Source organism: Nicotiana tomentosiformis, chromosome 2 (genome assembly GCF_000390325.3).
Source record: "Nicotiana tomentosiformis chromosome 2, ASM39032v3, whole genome shotgun sequence".
Lineage (NCBI taxonomy): Eukaryota > Viridiplantae > Streptophyta > Magnoliopsida > Solanales > Solanaceae > Nicotiana > Nicotiana tomentosiformis.
The window spans coordinates 33,878,785-33,902,383 of NC_090813.1; the positions used below are offsets into that span (position 1 = coordinate 33,878,785).

Sequence of the window (23,599 nt, forward strand, 5' to 3'; positions counted from 1 at the left end):
GAAACACAGAAAACCAGGTGAACTCTCGATAAACCGGGTGGTAATGCAAGTCTGTAGGCCACCTTACCCACTCTCTCAAGTATCTCAAAAGGACCAATATACCGAGGGCTCAAGTTGCCCTTCTTACCGAACCTCATCAAACCTTCTATGGGAGAAACTCTGAGTAGAAACTTCTTACCCACCATGAATGATACATCACGAGCCCTCATATCGATATAACTCTTTTTCTTAGACTACGATATATGATGCCGCTTTTGAACCAACTTCACCTTCTCCAAAGCATCACGGACCAAATCAGTGCCCATCAACCTAGCCTCCCCAGGCTCAAACAAACATAACAAAGAACCACATCGCCTCCCATATTAGACCTCGTACGGAGCCATCTAGATGCTCGATTGATAGTTGTTGTAGGCGAACTCTGCTAGCGGTATGAACTGGTCCCATGAGCCATCGATGCATCTAGGTATGAAATGTCATACTCACCTTCATCAAATTTCCTCAAGGTATGCGAAAGTCAAACCACAAAATCTATAGTGATACACTCCCACTTCCACTCCGTAATATCCTCTAAAGTAAACCATCTGGTCTCTGATGTTGGTACTTAACCTGCTGACAGTTCAAACCGCAAGCCACATACTCCACAACATCTTTCTTCATTCTTCTACACCAGTAGTGCTGCTTCAAATCATGCTAAATCTTCATCGCACCTAGATGAATGGATTATCGCGAACTATGGGCCTCTACTAGAATCCGCTCCGGCAACCCATCCACATTGGGCATACAAATTCGGCCTTGAAGTCTCAATACCAAATCATCACTAATAGTCACCTCCTTAGCATCATCGTGTTGCATCGTGTCCTTAAGGACAAGCAACTAGGGATCATCATACTAACGTGCCTTAAAACACTCAAACAAAAACGATCATGACACAACACAAGCAAGAACACGTCTAGGCTCTAAAATATCAAACCTCACGAATCTATTGGCCAAAGATCTAATATCCAAAGCTAACGATCACTCCCTAACTGGAATAAAAGCAAGACTCCCCATGCTCTCAGCCTTCCTACTCAAAGCATCAGCCACCAAATTAGCCTTTTAGGGATGATAAAGAATGGTGATATCATAGTCCTTTAGTAGCTATAACCACCTCTGTTGCGTCAGGTTCAGATCCTTTTTATTTGAATAAGTGATATAGTATCCTGTGATCCGTGAACACCCTAAATGACACACCGTAAAGATAGTGCCTCCAAATCATAAGTGCGTGAACAATGGATGCTAACTCAAAATCGTGCATCCAGTAGTTATTCTCGTAAGGCTTAAACTCGTAATATATTGCATAAGAACCCAATGCTGAAGGTAAAACCAGAACTGGAGCTGTAGTTTGAGTAGTCTTGAGCTTCTGAAAGCTCTCCTCACTCTCGTCTCACCACCTGAATAGGGCCCCATTCTGAGTCAATCTGGTCAAAGGAGCTGCAATGGATGAAAACCCTTCCACGAAACAACAATAATACCTAGCAAAACCTAGAAAAATTTGGAGAAGTAGATAGTCTGAGCCAACTTTGAACTGCCTTAATCTTCTTCATATCCACCTTAATCCCCACACTAGATACCACGTGACCCAAGATCTCCACCCAATCTAGCCAAACCTCGAACTTGTATAATTTGGAATATAGCTTCTTCTCCCTCAAAGTCTGGAGCACGATCCTTAAGCGTTACTCATGCTCCTCTCGGATGAGGGAATACAACAGTATATCATCAATAAATACAATGATGAAAGAATCGAGATACGAGTGGAACACTTTTTTCATCGAGTGCATAAAAGTTGTTGGGGGCATTGGTCAGCCCGAAAGACATCACAAAGAACTCCTAGTGACCATAGCAGGCCTTGGAAGCCGTATTCGATATATCCGACGTTCGGATCGTCAATTGATGGTACCCCGATCTCAAATCAATCTTTGAGAATACCCTAGCACTGTGAAGTTAATCAAATAAATCATCAACACGTGGTGGTAGGTACTTATTCTTAACCAAAACCTTGTTCAGCCGCCTATAGTCAATACACATCCTCAGAGAGCCGCCTTTCTTCTTCACAAATAAAACTGGGGCACCCCAAGGTCATACACTCGGTTTTATGAAATCCTTATCAAGTTTATTCTATTGAAGTTGGTCCTTCTATTCCTTCAACTCCATTGGTGCCATGCGATAAAGTGGAATAGAGATGGGCTGAGTGCCCAACACAAGGTCAATACAAAAACCAATATCCCTTTCGGGTGGCATGCCCGATAGGTCTACTAGAAATATATCTTGAAACTCGCTCACTACCACAACTGACTCAACGGTAGGAGTATCAGCACTAACATCCCTCGCAAAGGCTAAGTATTCCAGGCACCCCTTTTCCACCATCTGCTGTGCCTTTAGAAAAAGATACTACACTACTAGGTACATGACCCAATGCACCTCTCAACTCCATCCTCGGCAACCCCGGCATAGCTAACGTCACGGTATTAGTGTGACAATAAAGAATAGTGTGATTTGGTGACAATCAATCCATACCCAAAATCACATCAAAATCTACCATATTGAGTAACAGAAGGTCAATCCTCTTATAGCCCGATAGTGACCAGACAAGAGCGATATGTACGGTATACCATAATAGAAACCCCAACAGGTATAGACACATAAATAAGTGTACTCAAAGAATCACGAGACACCCAAAATATGAATCAAAATAGGATGACACATACAAATAAATGGAACTCGGAGCAAATAAAACTAATGGTTGACAACATCTAATGCAACAACCTCAGTCCTATTAGGGAAAGCATAAAAATGGACCTGACCTCCCCCTCTAAGATGTTCTCTACCCACATGTTCTCTACCTCTACCATAGCCTGATTACCCTGAGAGGTCCACCCCTTCGATGTCTGAGACAATCCCTCACCATATGCCTTGTATAACGATACTCGAAACAACTCCTTTGCAGGCATGGCCGCAGGTATTGAGTCTGCCTCGGACGAATAAAATAACTGCTATAGGAACCCGGTGCAAAAGGTGCACTAGAGGATGGCTGTCCAAAATGAGTACCTTAAGGTGCGTTACTAGCTAGAGCACTACATGTAACCTAAAGTGAAGACTGAACTGGTCGATTGATAAAGCCTCTTCAATAATAATTTGTAGCTTAACAATGGGAACCGCTAAATCCTCCAAAACCCTGAAGCCTCTTGGCCTCTCTCGCTCCACTCTTCTACCCATTGATATGCTTCAACCTCCTACTAATCTCCAAAACTGGTGGAATAGAGTCCTAGTCTCTAGCTCCCGTTCTATCCCAAATTTGAGGTTATAATCGAGTCCCTCAATAAATCTGCAGACTCTCTCTCTAACAGTGAAAACCAAAGCATGTGCATGACGAGATAACTCGGTAAACCTCATAGCATACTCGGTCACGGTCATACTTCCCTGGTGAAACTGCTCGAACTGGGTGCGCAACGCATACCTGAGGGTTTGTAGAATGAAGTCCCTCAAAATGAGATAAATGAACTGAGCCCAAGTGAGTAGTGCATCTCCAAATGGACTACTCTCCTCAAAACTTTTCCACCATCAATATGACGGCCCCGTCAGCTGGAAAGTAGTAAGGTCGACCCCAATCAACTCCACTAAGCAATAATGTATAGAATATAGTGACACTAGTCTAAGAAACCCTATGCATTCTCAGAAGGCCCATTGATGCAATGAGGAGGATGATACTTCTAGAGCATCTCTAACCTCTTCTTCTCCTCCTCTGACGCAACTGGCCTGACCTTGGGCTGAACCACAACCACGGCCTGATGTCATGAGAATCCTTCTAATTATTATCCGATTTTAGCTATCTTCCTATAGATTTATATTTCTAGAGGTGTTGGGATGTTGTAGTAACTTAAGAAAAGCTCTAGAAAGGTATGTTGGCTAAAACATCTCTCTTAGAATTGAATTCCATGATGTTTCCGTAAGTTTCAAGTATGGTTGTCCCAGGTTTCTAATTCCTATGTTTCGAGGTGTTCCTAATAAATTTGATTATCCTGAGTAATCAACGTGTCAAAAGATGTGTTTACTCAAAACATGTACCAATTACTCCTATCTCATCATGATCTCCTTAGGGAATGTGTTCAAGTATGGTTTATGTGTTAAAGCATTATAACTTCAATTTATGTTTCAAATGAAAGTCCATTATGCTTAACTTGGAAAGAATACTCAATGCGCCTAATACCCCAAATGCTCATATTTATACTTAAGGACTTGATTTCAAATGCTCTCATTGTTGATAAACTATAAAGATGCTTGAAAGGGAAAAAAGTGAGTTGGGGATATAAAGTGTGGCCACCGTGCCAATAATGAAAGTTATACTTGTGGCCAATGGTGCCAATGAGATGAAATGATGTGTGAAAGATTTTGAAATAAGCCTTGAATCAACTATTCCAAATTCACTCTGAAAATATAATTGCCTAAAGTCTTATGTACTCATATCGTGTTAAAAGATGGTTGTTTCAACTAATACCTATGATTTGAACCACTGTTTTAGTCATAAATTACCATGCTCTCTTTTATAAGCATCTCCAATATGATTTGAGTTCTTACATACTCATAAGTTAAAATTGTGCATTGCCCTTTTGGGAAAAAGTATTTCAAGAATAAGTGGTGTAACATTCATTTATGATTTTAACTCGTGCTTCAACTGCTAGTCATTTTGCTCCACTAAAGAAATGAAAATGTGGAATACGAGATACGACCACCGTGCCATGAATGAAGAATTATATGTGTGGCCAAGAGAGCTAATGAAATAATGATGTTGTGAATAGTTGAAAGTACTAATGAATCTATATATGGTATGAAAGGTTATGAGGTGAATATATTTGTATTTCTGTTTTCTATGTATGCAAGACAAAAATGGTTTTGGGAGTATCGTTAGTCACCGAGGAAGGGTAGGTTGACACAACCTAACCCTAAAACTACATGTGCCGGTGTAGGAGTTATTTAGGGGTAAATCCCTTCATCATCGGGTTCTTCTATGGTTTATTGTGATGTTTTGCGGATTAGCATTGGATGTGTATTGATGTACGATGGTAGAGTTATTGCATATGCTTCACGTTAGTTGAAGCCCCATGAGAAGAACTACCCTATACATGATTTGGAGTTCGCAGCTATTGTTCACGTATTGAAGATTTTGAGGCACTATCTTTATGGCATGTCTTATAACGTGTTCACATATCACATGAGTCTACATCACTTGTTCAAGCAAAAGGATCTGAACTTAACGTGTTAAGCATAGCATTTCATCTCTAGACAGACGGGTAGTCTGAGCACACTATTCAGATCTTGGAGGACATGTTACGTGCTTGTGTCATTAACTTTGGAGTTCATGGGATCAGTTTCTTCTGTTAATAGAGTTCACCTACCACAACAACTATCAGTCGCGTATCCAGATGGCTCCTTATAAGGCCTAATAAAGGAGGCCTAACAACAACTTTCGTTTGAGCCTGGGAAGGCTAGGCTGTAAGGAATTGACCTGATTCATGATGCTTCGGAGAAGGTGAAGTTGATTTAGGAATGGCTTCGTATAGCTAAATACAGGAAGAAGAGTTATGATGACATGAAGGCTTGTAATGTTGCATATATGGTGGGGGAGAAGGTTCTGCTTAAAGTTTCACCCATGAAGGGTGTGATGAGGTCCGGGAATAAGGACAAGTTTAGCCCTAGGTATATTGGACCTTTAAAGGTTCTTGAGAGAGTGGGAGAGGTGGCCTATAGACCTGCCTTGACACCTAATCTATGAGGGGTTCACTCAATATTTCATGTTTCGATGCTCCGAAAGTTTTAGGGTGATGCGTCACATATTTTGGACTTCACTACAGTGCAGTTCGATAGAGATTTGACTTACGATTTGGAGCTGGTGGCTATTTTGGATCGGCATTTCAGAAGTTTATGTCAAAGAACATAGCATCAGTGAAGGTGTATTAGAGAGGTCAGCTAGTGTAGGAGGCTACTTAGGAGACTAAACAGGAGAGGCATAGTAGATATACTCACCTTTTTGAGACTCCAGGTATGATGCTAGACTCGTTTGAGGATGAACGCTTGTTTAAGAGTAGGAGAATATAATGACATGGGCTGTTATTTTGAGTACTTTAGTATAGGTTCCCCTATTTGGTACTTTACGTCTGTGTTTTTTAGGTTTTGTGACATGCTAGGCTGTTGGTTTGGCTTCGGTGATGTTTTGCAGTGAATTGGAACACTTAGTCCCAAGCTTGGAAGCTTAAGTTGAAAGAGTTTACCAGCATTTGACCTCTACGTAGATAAATCCGAAATGGGGCTTTGATGGTTCCAATAGTTTCATATGGTAATTTTGGACTCAGTCCTATGTCCGGATATTGATTTGGAGGTCCGTAGGTTGATTTGGTGTCGTTTGGCGAAAGTTGGAAAATGAAATGTTTGGAAGGTTAATAGTTTTGATCGAGAGTTGAAATTGATGATATCAGGTTCGTATCTTGGTTTCGAGAGTTGGGATATGTCTGCTGTGTCATTTGGGACCTGCATGTAAAATTTGAGGTCCTTCAGAGTTCATTTGATATGGTTTGGCATGAGTTTTAAAAGATGAAAGTTCATTGGGCTTAAACTGAGGTGTGATTTGAGGTTTTGATGTTGTTTTATTTTATTTGAGGCCTCGAGAAGATTCTTGTTATGTTTTAGGATTGATTTGTATGTTTGGACAGGTTCGTGGCGGCCTCGGGGGTATTTTAGATAGAGCTCGGGCCATTTTGGGACTTGGTGTTATTGTTGAAGCTTTTGACTTCTGGTGCGTTCGCACATGCGGTGGGATTTGCTGCAGATGCAGAGACATAGGTTCAACTTTTGTTGCACAGGTGCAAGGTTTTCTTTGCCATGGGAGGTTCATAGAATTCCGCAGAAGTGGATGCGCTTATACGAGGAGGGGTCCACAGAAGCAGAGTTTGGCTGAAGCAGCATAGACCGTAGATGCGGAAGGGCTCCATAGGTGTGGTAGAATGTCCACTGAAGTGGTAGGTCTGGATATAAGTGGAGTTCACATGTGCGTAATTTTGGCCGCAAATACAATATCGCAGGTGCGTTGTTATGGATCATAGATGCAATTTTTCTAGTAGACTCTATAATATCGAGAGTTTGAGTGTTTTTCTCCTTTTTGTTTTTGCGGAGCTCGGACCAAGGCGATCTCTAGAGTGCTTTTCCTAATTGAAGATCTAATTGAAATTTAATCAGTTTTGATGATAGATATTGATTTCAGATTGATTAATACACCTAATATTCATGAATTTAAGCTGGGATTTTGGGGTTTTTTGCAATATGTAATTTGAGAGTGAGATTTGATGATTTGAGGAACGATTTGTGGTTGGAATTTGATGAATTTGGTATGGTTGGACTCTTAACCGAATGGGTATTTGGAATTTGTGAGTTTTTTCGGATTCCGAGGCACGAGCCTGGGGTTGACTTTTTGGGTTGACTTTTTAATTTTTGTTAAAGATCTTAGCTTTATTATTTGGAATCAATTCTTATGGCTTTTATTGATTATATTAAGTTAATTTGGCTAGCTTCGGGTCGTCCAGAGGTTGATTCACGCGGGATGGGCTTGTTAGAGGAGTGATGCTGCTTGATTGAGGTATGTATCTTACCAAAATATGGTTGAAGCACTAGTTGCCTGAGTTATTTGTGATATGTATGTGCTATGGGTGGTGCACATGTGTGGGGCTGAGCCCATGTGCATGCACTAGGGTGTTTATCCATGCTAGGGGTAGTGCTTAGGTTATGAAATTCCTTGAATAGATTGTCAACATATATGTTGTGATGTTTCTCATATTTATACCATGTTGTGACCTAATTGAGCCATATTTGATGTTACATAGAGGTCAGTCTCATGATTCAACTTGATAACTGTTGTTTTTGTGATGGAATTGCTAATTTTAGTTATCATAGCTCACTTTGAACCTACATACACCATACCATGTAATCTTGTATATATGTTTTTCTGTGTGATATGATTTGGACTGATAGCCCGCGACCATACCCGGGGGATTGAGATATTGAGCTTGTGACTACGCTTGGTGGATTGTAATTATTGACACGTGAGTTATTTGTAGAGAATATCTAGCCTTTGTGTGGGATGTCAGTACTAATACTCCTACCGTTGAGTCAGTTCTGGTGGTGAGATATTTCCCATATGTGTTCCAGTAGACCTATCGGGCATGATGCTCGATAGGGATATTGAATTTGGTATTGACTTGGTGCCGGGCACTCAACCCATTTCTATTCCACCATATCATATGACACCCACAGAATTAAATGAGTAAAAGGAACAACTTCAGGAGTAGGTTGATAAGTGTTTAATCCGACCCAGTGTCTCGCCTTGGGATGCTCCAGTTCTATTTGTGAAGACGAAAGACGTCTCTATGAGGATGTGTATTGACTATAGGCAGCTGAACAAATTTACAATCAAGAAAAGGTACCCAATGCCACTCATTCATGACTTATTTAACCAGCTTCAGGGTGCTAGAGTGTTCTCGAAGATTGATTTGAGGTCAGGGTATCATCAGTTGAAGATTCATGAATTCGAATTCCCGATGACTGCTTTCACGACTCAGTATGGTCAGTACAAGTTTCTAGAGATGTCATTTGGGTTGACTAATGCCCAACAACATTTATGCACATAATGAACAGTGTGTTCCAGCCATGTCTTAATTCTTTCATCATCAGTTCATTGACGATATTTTGGTGTATTCTTGTAGTCGGGGGGACCATGAGCAGAACTTGAGGATCATGCTCCAAACAATGAGAGAGTAGAAGTTGTAGGCATATAAATTTTATTAAAATTAAATCCATAAAAGAATTTGGATTATATTTTAAAATTCAAGATATATTGTTCAAAATAAATATTATGGGCTAATATAATTTAATTAATTATATAAGTCCAATATATATGGATTAAATAAATAAGTCTTAATCCTTTGGGCTAGCCCATTTAATTGGGCTAAAGTGATGAACCCACTTAATTAAGCCCATCATCGTCCTAGAGTCCCAGTTTGGTGCCACATGTCAAATGACGTGGCACGACAAGTCAAGAAGAAGAACCAATGGGATCATGCCATGTGTCAAAATGACAAGGCATGCCAAATCAAATGAAAAGGCCAATGAAATCGTGCCACATGTACGAGTGACATGTTCTGGCCAATCAAATGCGACCTTGTCACACTTCAATTTGATTGGTCGGAAAGAGTTTGTTCTTATCATAACTCCTCCCTCTTGCAACTATAAATAGGGGTCTTCATAACCTAAAAAAGAGACCAGAAGTTATAACAAGAAGCAAGAGAGAGCTCGTGGATCAAACGCCGCAAATTTATCTACAAGTTTCAGGCTTCAAGCAATCAAGTTCAAGTTCAAGAAATCAAGTTCAAGCTCAAGAACGAAGAACTTTAAGCTCAAGAAATCAAGTTCAAGCTCAAGAACGAAGAACTTTAAGCTCAAGAAATCAAGTTCAAGCTCAAGAACGAAGAACAAGTCAAGATTCAAGGAGTACGAGTTCAAATCAAAGTTCGTGCTAGTTGAATTCAAGACCATCGTTCATGAAAATAAATATAGATTCAAGATCAAGCTCAAAGGCCCTTGGATTTATTTACTATTGGAAAGAAGAATCAAAGGATTCATAGAGATTGTACGTTCATATTATTTGAAATCAAATACTATGATTGTTGCAATATTTTCGGTCTTGATTTTATTTTCTCGACGAAATTTATTGTCTACAAATTATGGCACGCCCAGTGGGACAATCTCTACATCTCGTCACAACTTTTCAATCATCAAAGTTCAAGAACATTTAAATGGCTTCGAAGAAAATCAACTCCAGTTCAACTTCCACCAAGGCTGCTAATTCCAGGTTCTATGTTGATGTGGAAAGCATCCTCGATGTTACTTTTGGAAGCTTTCTACCAGTTACGAGGAGCAAAGCAAGCTCGTTAGGACAACAAGCACCCCAAGTGCCGTCCGCATCAACCCCTGTTTTTGGATCTTCATCCTCAAAAGGAGCAAGATCTTCCACAAACGTACCCGAAGGAGTAAGCGATGTTGCTGAAAAGATCAAGAAAACTCTTGCTCTGCTTGACCTCTCCGGATCCAAGAACTCGGCTATGAAGGAAGATGATGATGCTTCAAGTTATGGATCCTCCCCACATAGACTGCGTAGCGTGAGCCATTCGAGAATTAATCTGTGTGACAACCCATGCTACTACCTATCATCTATAACAATCATGCGAGCCATGTTGATAAACACTTCATCTGTGGAAGAGCAATTGGCGAACTTGACGGAAGCAATCGCTGGCTTGACGAAGTGCATGCAAAATCAAGATGCTAGAATTGACAAGCTAACAGATAGGTTGGGAATCTTGATGGAAGAAGAATCCACCCATGCACATGGCAAGCTCCCATAAGTTCCAGAAATTGATTCTCCCCCGATACGAGTAGCATCCGCTAAGGCTATCCCTGTCTCATTTGAAGGAACTATTAAGAATAAATATGAAGTTGCTGCCAAGTCCTCCCTTACATACGCAAAGTCGTACATTGCAAGGATCGATATGTTGAAGATGCCTGCTGGCTATCGACCTCTAAAGTTTCAACAGTTTGATGGTAAAGGCAATCCAAAGCAACATGTGACGCACTTCGTTGAGACATGCAACAATGCTGGGACTTATAGAGATTACCTTATCAAACAGTTTGTCCACTCGCTAAAAGGAAATGCTTTTGATTTGTATACAGACCTCGAGGCGGGATCTATTGATAGCTGGGATCAACTAGAGCAAGAGTTCCTCAATCTCTTTTATAGCACAAGGTGCACTGTGAGCATGGTAGAACTCACAAATACTCGTCAATGGAAGGGTGAACTAGTTATTGACTTTATCAATCGTTGGAGGAACGCAAGCCTCAACTGTAAAGACAGGCTTAGTGAAGCTTCTGACATAGAGATGTGCATCCAAGGCATGCATTGGGGATTGCGCTACATCTTGCAAGGTATCAAGCCTAGCACATTTAAAGAACTTGCAACTCATGCCCATGACATAGAATTGAGCATGGCCTCCGCTGGAAATGAAAGGCTGCCCATCTATGAACCTCGCAAAGGGAACGACAAGCAAGAAGTTAGAAAATGGAGCAAGTTTGTACCAAGATTTGAAAACAAAGAAGCTATGAATGTCAACGCATCACCTGTGGTATTCACGACGAAAGTGATCAAGAAGCAGAGTATGAAATCCACTTCGTTTCAAGATATGCCAAGTGGAAAGTTGACTCTAAAAGAAATGCAAGAGAAAGAGTACCCATTTCTGGATTCTGATGTGCCAGCCATTTTCGAAGAACTCCTCGAGTTAAATCTCATTGAGCTTCCGGAGATGAAGCGGCCAAATGAAGCTGGGAAAACTGATGACCCAAATTACTACAAATATCATCGACTTGTGAGTTACCCTCTGGAGAAGTGCTCTATCTTCAAGGATAAAGTTATGAACTTGGTTCGTGAAAAGAAGATCGTGCTTGAAGATGAGAAAGCAAGCACAAACCAAGTATCTATCACATTTGGCTCATTCAGTCCAGACGAATTATGTAGTTTAAAAGAAAGTAAAGATGAAAAATTACTGGAGAACAACAAAGTTAAGCACTTAAAGAAATCAAAAGTGGAGGTGCACCACCCTCAAAAGCCACGACATCCAGTGACCTTGGAGGAGTTTTTACCAAGTTGGTTATGCATGAAGATTTCCCATGGGGGTATTGATGCCTCCTGTTGCCATGCTGGCGAAAGGGAAGAAAAGAGTGATGACCCACCATTGGCACCATCTTCGAAAAATCTCATCGAGTCCACTCCTCAAGAAGTTAATGCTTGTGAGGAAAAAGTCACGTTCACAAATGACGATCTTCTGCTAGGTGACACTCTTCATAACCGCCATTGTACCTGGTTGGCTATATGTGATGAAAGGGTAAATCGATTTTTGGTTGATGGAGGATCCTCAATGAACATTTTGCCAATTCGCACCATGAAAGAACTTGGTATTCCCATGAACGAACTCTCAGAAAGTCATGTGATGATCCAAGGATTCAACCAAGGGGGGAAAAGAGCCATAGGTTCAATCAGGTTGGGAATCACCATTGAAGATATGCAATCAAGTGCATGGCAGCATGTGATGAAAGGACTTCATACAACGTCTTCCTCGAAAGGCCTAGGATACATGAGAATAAAGTGGTTCCATCTACCTACCATCAATGTTTGAAGTACTATGAGGGTGAAGTCGAGAAGAAGATAGTTGCTGATGATGAGCCATTCACCGAGGCTGAGTCACACTTCGCCGATGCAAAGTTTTACTTAAAGAACCGCATTGTGAAGGAGCTAAAAGCTGATGATGGCATGAAAATCAAGAATGACGAGCCCACAACTAATAGAGCTGAGGTGATTACTGGTAGAGCCAAAGCTGTTACTAAGGAGGTACAACCCAATGTGAATAAATTGCATAGACGGGATATTGCATCTTATGGCAAGAAAGTAAGTCATGCACTCCAATATGTCCCTAAAAGAAAGAAAGATGAAGGTGAATCATCTAATCTCCAAACTAACATGCTAAAGGAGTTAATTCTTCTGGTAAAATTAATTGAGGCAATAAAGTTGTCCTTAAATCCACTTGCAGGGTCTGTAGCCCAAAATCGTTTGCAGAATGTGGCACTCCCTACAAAGCGAACAGATGAAGGTTTTGATCCTAATGCTTACAGGCTATTTGCAAAAGCTGGATACAATCCCAATGAGCCGTCAAATTTAGGGAAGCTCCCATCAGAAGATGCGACGAGGCAACCATGTGAAGGTTTGGGATACAAGCAATCGTCACTAGTGCACATCTCCATAAGAATGGCGAGCAGCAATTATATCACTGTAGAAGACGAATCTGCCGCTTCTTACAGGCCTTTTGTCCTTGATCGACTTGGAAAATCAACTGTGAGAACTTCTCTTTTTGAGAGATTGGTTCCATTAAAGAAGGGGAATAAGTTCCAGAGAAATTATCAAAATACAAAAACAGCCGCTTTGCCCAAAATTCAGAAGATCTCTAAAGATTTCCAAAGTTTGGTTACTTCTAGAATGAAGCGACAAACAAAAGTCATGGTTTCGTGTGATAAGGTACTGAAGGTAAAGCCATACAATGTGGTCTACACTAAATAACGTGATGAAGACGAAGAAAGTGTGGGTTCTTCATATCACGTTACTACACAAGGCGAGCATGGTGTTTTATCTCTAATAGAGGATGACGAGAAATTGGACGATATTTCATTGTGTTATCACATATCCTTCAATGATGGGGACCCTCAAGAAGATGAAGATGCGAAAGGTGGTCGACTTGAACTTGAAGAAGGAGTGAAGACTACAGTTGATGCCTTGAAAGAAGTTTACCTTGGTACCGATGAAGAACCAAGACCCACCTACCTAAATTCTTTACTAGAAGTGGATGAGGGAAGCACTTATATTGAGTTACTCAAGGAGTTCAGGGATGTCTTTGCTTGGAGCTACAAACAGATGCCTGACTTGGACCCGAAAGTAGCAGTCTATCACCTTGCCGTGATGAATGGTGCTCGCCCTGTTAAATAAGCCCAAAGGCGCTTTAGGCCGGACTTGGTTCCCTTGATTGAAACCGAAGTTAACAAACTCATCGAAGCTGGCTTTATTCGTGAAGTTAAATACCCAACATGGGTTTCAACTATTGTCCTTGTAAGGAAGAAGAATGGACAGATTCGAGTGTGCGTCGACTTTAGGGATCTCAACAATGCGTGTCCCAAAGATGAATTCTTGCTTCCTATTCCAAAGCTGATGATCGATGCTACTATTAGGTATGAGGCAATGTCGTTTATGGATGGTTCGTCAGGCTATACCTAAATTTGCATGAAACCAAAAGATGAAGATCTTACTGCATTCCGCACCCCCAAAGGTATTTATTGCTATAGGGTAATTCCTTTTGGCTTGAAGAACGCTGGTGCTACTTATCAAAGGGCTATGCAGAATATTTTTGACGACCTTCTCCACAATAATGTCGAATGCTATGTGGACGACTTGGTGGTAAAATCAAGAAAGATGGGCGACCACTTGAAAGACTTGAGAATGGTGTTTGAGTTGCTCTGGAGGTGCCAACTTAGGATGAATCCACTGAAATGCGCATTTGGAGTTACTTTTGGAATGTTCCTTGATTTCATTGTCCGACATCGAGGGATTGAAATTGATCAAGCCAAAGTAGATGCAATCTTGAAACTGCTTGAGCCTCGGGATATTCACGAATTGAAAAGTGTGCAATAAAAGTTAGCGTACCTTAGGATATTCAAACCTAGCTGGGAGGTGCCAACCATTCAGTCGCCTTATGAAGAAAGGTGTCCCTTTCAAATGGGACCAAGCGTGTAGCAATGTCTTTGAGAGCATTAGATCCTACTTGATGAAGCCTCCGATTTTAGAAGCCCCTATACTTGGAAAGACATTTATACTATACATTCCAGTACAAAAAAGGTCTGTTGGAGTGATGTTAGACCAAGAAAATAGTGAGGGGAAAGAAAACTCTCTTTACTAATTGAGCATGATGATGACACCAAACGAGCTGAATTATTCGCCAATTGAAAAGTTGTGTTTCGCGCTACTCTTATCAATTCAAAAGTTGAAGCACTACTTTAAAGCTCATGTTGTTCATCTTGTTTCTAAAGCAAATCCCATCAAGTTCATGATGTCAAAACCTGTTCTTGGTGATCGACTAGCGAGATGGTATCTCCAATTTCAACAATTTGAGATTTTGTACATCCCTCAAAAGGCTGTAAAAAGACAAGCATTAGGAGACTTCTTGGCAGATCACCTTGTACCTGATGATTGGGAGCTAACTATTAATCTGCCCGATGAGGATGCAATGGTCATTGAAGTTCAATCTCCATGAAAGATGTATTTTGATGGTGCTGGACATTGCGGATGAGCTGGTGCTGGTGTAGTATTTGTCACTTCTCCAGGTGAAGTTCTACCCTACTCTTTTACGTTGACGCAACTCTGCTCTAACAACGTTGCTGAGTATCAAGCACTAATACTTGGGCATAAAATGGCTGTCGAAATGAAGCGGTTGTAATTGCAAGTCTTTGGTGACTCTCAGTTAGTGGTCAATCAGCTTCTCGGTAGTTACGAGGTCAAAAAGCCTGAACTACGCCCATATCATGATTACGCTAAAATATTAATGGGGTGGCTCGGTGATGTGACTATTCAGCATGTGCCAATGAAAGAAAATAAGAAGGCTGATGCTTTAGCTGCCATAGCTTCATCGTTAACCGTGCTTGATCAAACACAAGTTACTGTCTGCCAAAAAATGGGTAGTACCGCCGCCAAATGAGGCTGAAGGTGAAGAAAATGAACTCAAGCATCTTGTCGTTGTTTCTGAAGTTGAGAAAGAAGACTGGCAACAACCTATTATCGACTACTTATGCTATGGGATACTTCCAGAAAATCTGAGAAGAAGGATTGAAATTCGTCGTCGTGCACATCGCTTCCTTTACTACAAAGATACTCTATACAGAAGGTCATTTGAGGGACTACTCTTGCGATAATTAGGGGAAGAAGAAGCACTCCAAGCTTTGCAAGAGGCACATTCTGGGGTACGTGGGTCACATCAGTCTGGACCAAAACTCCACTTCCATATAAAAAGGATGGGATATTATTGGCCAACGATGGTCAAAGATTGCTTGGACTATATTCGAAGATGCAAGGTTTGTCAATTCCATGCAAAGTTTATTCATCAACCTCTTGAAGTGTTGCACCCGACTGAGTTCCTTTGCACCTTAAGTTGGCCTCTTCGTGGGTTTGTTCTTAAAAGGAAACTATAACTTTCCAATCTTAAGGTGGACATATAAATCCATTTTCACCTTAAGTTGGCCTCTTCATGGGTTTGTCCTTAAAAGGAAACTATAACTTTCTAATCTTAAGGTGGACATATAAGTCCTTTTGAACCTTAAGTTGGTCTCTTTGTGGGTTTGTACTTAAAAGGAAACTATATTTTCCAATCTTAAGGAGGACATGTAAGTCTCTTGAGAGTAATCTCTCCGATAGTCGGGGCACATTGAGAGTAATCTCTCCGATAGTCGAGGCACATTCAGAGTAATCTCTCCGATAGTCAAGCCACATTGAGAGTAATCTCTCTGATAGTCAGGTCGTTTTGAGAGTAATCTCTCCGATAGTTGGGCCACATTGAGAGTAATCTCTCTGATAGTCAAACCATACTGAGAGTAATCTCTCCGATAGTCGGGCCACATTGAGAGTAATCTCTCCGATAGTCGAGTCGTTTTGAGAGTAATCTCTCCTATAGTCAGGTCGTTTTGAGAGTAATCTATCCGATAGTTAAGCCACATTGAGAGTAATCTCTCCAATAGTCGGGTCACATTGAGAGTAATCTCTCCGACAGTCGGGCCATATTTCAGAGTAATCTCTTTGATGATCTCTTCGATATTCGGGCGGGGATGAATACAAATCCTTTCACACCGTAAAATCACCTTCTTCTCGGCCTCTAAAGAAAAAAAAGGAAACAAAGAAAAAGGGCAAAAGAAAACGCATAGAAAAAAAGAAGAAATTACCTTCGCGTCAATATTTTTGAGTCGTCAAAAATAGACTCTGAACTAGCTAGCAAACACTGAAATTGATGTTCCTAAAGGGAAGGCATACGGGTTTATATAACTGTCAAGATGTGGCGTTAAATATTTGTTGGGCTATGTGGGATCACCTGTTTAGGCGGCTCCAAGTAGTTTCTAACGTGAACTGGGTTGTAGTAATTTGACAACTCCTTAGATAGTAATACACGTATTCCATAATTCAAGTAGGATTCTAATTAAGCATTTGAAAGAAGTTGGATTCTAAATGGAGCCACGTGCCTTAAATTGCACTATTGTTTGAGAAACAATTCAAGACTGACGTGACTTGGTCTTGGACTTAAGTTCATGCCAGTCAAAACCGATGTTTATGTAAAGTTTGCCTAAGGGAATCCATCTAGTACTTGGATTCAATAATTGTTTCCTTAATCTTGAAAGCTGCATATTGTTTCCGTAATACTTCAATACTCGTCTTCCAAATTCATCAAAATGTATATTTTGCCAAGTCTTGAAGTAAGGGGCATTTGTAGGCATATAAATTTTATTAAAATTAAATCCATAAAATAATTTGGATTATATTTTAAAATTCAAGATATATTGGTCCAAATAAATATTATGGGCTAATATAATTGAATTAATTATATATGTCTAATATATATGGATTAAATTAGTAAGTCTTAATCCACTTGGCTAGCCCATTTAATTGGGCTAAAGTGATGACCCCACTTCATTAAGCCCATCATCTTCCTAGAGGCCCAGTTTGGTGCCACATGTCAAATGACGTGGCACGCCAAATTAAGCAGAAGAGACAATGGGATCATGCCATGTGTCAAAATGACAAGGCATGCCAAGTCAAATAAAAAAGGCCAATGAAACCGCGCCACATGTGCGAGTGACATGTTCTGGCCAATCAAATGCGGCCTTGTCACACTTCAATTTGATTGGTCGTAAAGAGTTTGGTCTTATCATAACTCTTCCCTCTTACAACTGTAAATAGCGGTCTTCATAACCCAGAAAAGAGAACAGAAGTTATAACAAGAAGCAAGAGAGAGCCCGCGGATCAAACGCCGCAAGTTTCAAGCTTCAAGCAATCAAGTTCAAGTTAAAGAAATCAAGTTCAAGCTCAAGAACGAAGAACTTTAAGCTCAAGAAATCAAGTTCAAGCTCATGAACGAAGAACAAGTCAAGATTCAAGGAGTACGAGTTCAAATCAAAGTTCGTGCTAGTTGAATTCAAGATCATCGTTCGTGGAAATAAATATAGATTCAAGATTAAGCTCAAAGGCCCCTGGATTTATTTACTATTGGAAAGAAGAATTAGAGGATTCATAGAGATTGTACACTCATATTATTTGAAATCAAATACTACGATTGTTGCGATATTTTCGGTCTTGATTTTATTTTCTCGATGCAATTTATTGTCTACAAAGGTTAAATGCAAAATTCCCCAAGTGTGAGTTTTGGCTTGATTCGGTGGCATTTCTGGGTCGCATGGTGTCTAATGAGGGGATTAAGGTAATTCGAAGAAGATTGAGGCAGTTCAGAGTTGGCCCAGACCGTCTTCAGTTACTGAGATTCGGAGTTTCCTTGTTTTGGCAGGATATTATCGTCATTTCGTATATGGTTTCTCATTCATTGCTTCACCTTTGTCTAGATTGACCTAGAAGGGTTCTCCTTTTAGATGGTCCGACGAGTGTGAGGTTAATTTTCAAAAGCTCAAGACTACATTGACTACGGCCCCAGTGCTTGTGGTGCTACAAGTTTCAGGTATTACACTTTGTATTGTGATACATCAAGTATTGGCCTTGGCGCAGTGTTGATGCAAGACGGTAGGGAGATTGCCTACGCATCTCAGCAAGTACCATGTACATGACTTAGAACTGGTATATATTGTTCACACATTGATGATTTGGATGCAATATCTATACGGTGTTCCATGTGAGGTCTATACCGACCATCAGATTCTCCAGTATCTGTTCAAGCGGAAAAAACTTAATTTTAAGTAGCGAAGATGGTTAAAGTTTCTCAAAGACTATGAGATCACCATTTTGTATCTTCCCGGGATGGCCAATGTCGTGGTCCATGCCTTGAGTAAAAAGGCTCAGAGTATGGGCAATTTGGCATATTTTGCGGCAGCAGAGAGGCCCCTATCCATGGATGTTCAGGCTTTGCCAATCAGTTTGCGAGACTGGGTTTTTCGGAGCCTAACCGGGTTCTTCCTATAAGGCCTCGCAAAATCTTTCCTAAATAAAACCTGAGGTTTCGTGGTGCCGAGGAAGGCGTATGTGTTAACGATAGTTGGAGGAAAATATTGGGAAGAATTCGGCATTTATGCGGCCCATTTGGGCCATTTTTGGATGTCATTTGGCGGCCCATTATGCGACCGCAAAACGATTTCGCGGGCCGCACATTGATCGCAGAAGAAGCTTGAAAATTTTGCGGAGGGAGGTTCTGCGGCGCATTATCCGACTACAAAATAGGTCTGCGGACCGCATAATGGCCGCAGAGTGGGTAGACCTGCCCAGTTACGGAGGGCCATTTTGCAGCCTATTATGCGAACCGCAGAAGCATTATGCGGTCACAGATCCCATTTCGGAGCCTCATTTTTGGGTTTTTATAACCCGACCCCATTTCGTTATTTAGACCCTTTGGACCATTTCTGATGGGAGAACTTGATATTTGGAGAGAGAGAAAAGGCTCTAGAGAGGGAGAGAGTTCCTCAGTCAATTATTCTCCAATTCTTACTCAAATTCTTGGAAGAATTAACAAGGGAAGCAGACTAGGTCTTCATCTTAGAGGTAAGATTCTACACCTTATCTCTTAATTTCGAAATTTAACTAGAAATGGGCAAGTAGTAGGATAATTCATGGGTATGGGAGTGGCTTATTTTGCATGCATGATTGATCATGGGATGTAGGGAGATTGTTGATCTAAAATAGTAAAGAATGGGTGGTAGGATGAAGGAATCCTCTATAAAAGGACCTTGAAACCTTAATGTACACCTAGTGCTTGATAAAATGCTCAAATGAACTATAATCATGATCATCTTCCTAATTTTGGTTCAATTTGCTACTTTTCTAAAATAGATTGAAGTTTCTAAGATTTACGGAACATTTAGAGTTAAGGAAGCTCAAGTAAGGTATGTTGGCTAAACCGGTCTCTTAAAATTTAACCCCACAATGTCCATGTAAGTCCCGAGTTGCTTATTGAGAATCGATTACTCGGATAAGCTGGTGTCAAAAGACATTCGTGATCTATATGTAATTCAAATGCTATCGTTATGTTGTACTACTATTTAAGAATGTGTTCAAAGTAGGGCTTGCATATCTAAATGCCTTGACCTCAAGTTGTGTTTCAAAGGAAAGTTAATGAAAGCTTGTGTAAGAAATCGTAACGTGCCTAAAACTCCTATTTGCTCAAATGTTTGCTTAAATGTCTTGAATAGAAATGCCTTGTTGTTGGAAAGTTCATGATGATTGTTGAAAGTAAAAAGGTTTGCATGAAATACGAAACATGAAGTACGAATCACGTAATGCGAAATGTGAAATATGAAACACGGCAAATGTGGCAAGAGAAATAATACAATTGTGACCATTAGTGCTAATGAAATGAAGAGATGTGCAAGAAATATAAGACGGGATGATTGATAGAAAATGGTGATATCTCACATGAGACGGCCAAGCCGATCAGGTCTAGATCGGACGTCATGCCGCACACATGGCGGTGACTGTGTTAGAATTATAACTAAAATTGTGATTTGGTTGATATCTCGCATGAGACGGCCTAGCCGATCAGGTTGTAATCGGGCGCCATGACGTACACATAGCGGTGACTGTGTTAGAATTGTAATTAAAATTATGATTTTGGTTGATGTATCGCAGGAGACGTCCTAGCCGATCGGGTCATGATCGGATGCCATGCCGCACACATGGTTGTGACTATGCTGAAAATCATTATCGAAATTGTGAATAGTGGTATACCGGTACCAAAGCTTTCCCAACTTAAAATTTGGAAATTTATTGAAAAGTTAACTTATCTCTAATTTGATATTTGGCAATTGTTTGAGGGTTTTATTTGATATGATGAATTTCCTTACTTGCATTACTACTCATTTCTTTGAGAGAGTGTTTATTCATATATACTAGTACTATTCGACAATACTAACATTCTTTTTGCCGGGGGCGCTGCATCTTTAATGGATGCAGGTGGTTCCATAGCAGGCGACACTGATCAGCGATAGCACTACACTCTTTTCCAAGTTGATTTGGTGAGCCCCACTTCACTCGGGGTCATGTATCTTTTGTTTATTTTATCACCGTGTTATGAGTTATAGCTGGAGCCTTGTTGTTGGCACTATCATTCTACTCTTTTGTATCTAATAGAGGCTCCGTAAACATAGCATGGGTGGTATGTTGGTGTGGGGAAAGTCAAATTGGTAATGGTGTATTTGTATCACACGTTCCACATCAAATTATGAAAGAGTATGTATTTTGAAACTTATAAATGATGTACCTACTGATAACGAGTTTGAGTTGTTGTTTACTTGATCCCCCTCACCGTTTAATTAATGAATTGGATTTTACTGTTATTCTTCAATATGTTCGGGTAGAAGGTAATGTACAGGCTTGCTCGGCCGGGTTATCTCGGTTGAGTGCCGGTCGCGCTCCCCGAGTTTGGGATGTGACACATGCTTGCGTGGTTTTTTCGGTCTTCTCTGTATGAGCGCATTAGAGTGTGTCAGTATAATGACCCTTATTTGCTTGCCCTTAAGGACACAATGTAGCACAACGATGCCAAGGAGGTTTCTATTAGAGACGATGGGGTGTTTCAGATGTTGGGCCGGATATATGTGCCCAATATTGATGGGTTTCATGAATCTATCCTTGAGGAGGCCCACACTTCGAGGTATTCCATTCATCCAGGTGTCACAAAGATGTATCAGGATTTGAGTCTGCACTATTGGTGGAGAAGAATGAAGAAAGATATATTAGAGTATGTGGCTCGGTGTTTGAGCTGTCAGCAGGTGAAGTACTAGCATCAGAGGTCCGACGATTTTCTACAGAGACTTGAGATTCCAGAGTGGAAGTGGGGTCGTATTACCATGGATTTAGTTGTTAGGCTCCCACAAACTTTGAAGAAATTTGATGCAGTGTGGGTTATTGTGGATAGACTAACCAAGTCTGCACAATTCATTCCGTTTGTGACTACCTATTCTTCAGAGCGGCTGACTCAGATCTATATCCATGAGATTGTTTGTCCCCATGGTGTGCCGATGTACATTATCTCTGATCGAGGCACACTCTTCACATTGTACTTTTGGAGAGCGTTGCAGCGTGAGTTAGGCACACAAGTTGAGTTGAGTAGAATATTTCAAACCCCAGACAGACGGGGAGTCCGAGTGCACCATTCTGATCTTGGAGGATATGCTATGTACCTGTGTTATGGTTTTTGGGGGTTCATGGGATCAATTTCTACTGCTTGCAGAGTTCATCCACAACAACAGCAACCAATCGAGTATTTAGATGGCTCCTTAGAAGACCTTATTGTCACAACCCAAATTGGAGGGCCGCAAAGGGCACCCTTTGCCTTACTCAACGGAGTACCAACGCAGCGTATCTTTCTTATCACAACATCATGGGTAAATAGGATAAAAGGGCCGTCATGAGATAACTAGAATAAAACGTAAAGGAATACTAGACATTGGACGATCCAACATGATATAGCAATTTATACATGTGACATAAGGGCCTATAAGCCTGACATGATCATTTGTACACTCAAAACATAGGCTGACAAGGCCATACAAGTACCCATATACATGACATCTGTTTACAAGCCTCTAAGAGTACATAAAAATCATAATGGTCGGGACAGGGACCCGCCATACCAATCAATACATGCCCAGAGCATACTGACCAAATAGGCAACTACGGAGCAAGTGGAGTGCACTAACACCTTCCACTGAGAAGATAGCCTACTAGGAGGACTGTCAACCTATCTATTGGGACCTACAGGCATGAAAAGCAACGTCCCCAGGCAAAAGGGACTTCATTACTAATAAAGTACTGTAAGGCCCCGTAAAAGCTTTCCTAAAAACTGAGGTTTTTTGGTGCCGAAGTAGGCCTACGTGTTTAGGGATTATAGAAATTCTTCGCGGAGAGCTTGCTCGCCACGACTCGGACTTTTTGGTTTGAACAATGCACTGGCGAGTAAAGGAAAATTTTGGGCAGAAAAATACATTTTTGTGGCCCTCTATGTGGCCGCAGAATCACTCTGCCGAACGCATAATGGTCGTAGAGTGAAGCAGGTGAGGCGAGTTTGGAGATCAGGTTTACAGTGCATTATTTGACCGCAGACCAGTTCTGCGGTGCATTATGCGACCGCATAATAGGTCTGCGGGATGCAAAATGACCGCAGACCGAGTTAGTTTTGCCCAGTTTCGGAGGGCAATTGTGCGGCCTATTCTGCGGACCGCAGAAGCATTATGCGGTCGCATATGCGACCATAGATCCTATTCCGGAGCTTTAATTTTGGTTTTTTAAAACCCGACCGTACTTCGATTAAATAGGAGCAATGGACCATTTTTGAGCAAGACCCAAATATTTTGAGAGTGAAAGAGTGTCGTAGAGTGGGAATGTGATCTTCAACAAATTGTCCTTCGATTGTTGCTCAAATCTTTGAAGATTAAGAAGGAAAACACACTAGGACTTCATCCTAGAGGTAAGATTCTACACCCTAGCCCTTAGTTTCGAAATTTATCTAAGAATGGGTAATTAGCAAGACAATTCTTGGGTATAGGAGTTGTTTATTTTGCATGCATGTGTTATCAAAGGGTGTAGGAAGATTGTGAGCTAAAAATGGTAAAGTGTGGGTAGTGGGATGATGGAGTCCTCCATAAAAGGACCTTGAAACCTTAATGCACAACTAGTGTTTGATAA

At 40.9% G+C, this 23,599-nt stretch overlaps 1 protein-coding gene across 1 annotated transcript; it reads left to right on the top strand.

The window, feature by feature from the left end:
* Positions 1 to 14,633: 14,633 nt before the first annotated feature.
* Positions 14,634 to 15,416, top strand: LOC138904600 (uncharacterized). The gene is made up of 2 exons (XM_070193107.1): positions 14,634 to 14,951; positions 15,183 to 15,416. The coding sequence occupies exons 1-2, from the start codon at positions 14,634 to 14,636 to the stop codon at positions 15,414 to 15,416; spliced, it is 552 nt and encodes a 183-aa protein (XP_070049208.1).
* The last annotated feature ends 8,183 nt before the right edge of the window (positions 15,417 to 23,599 follow it).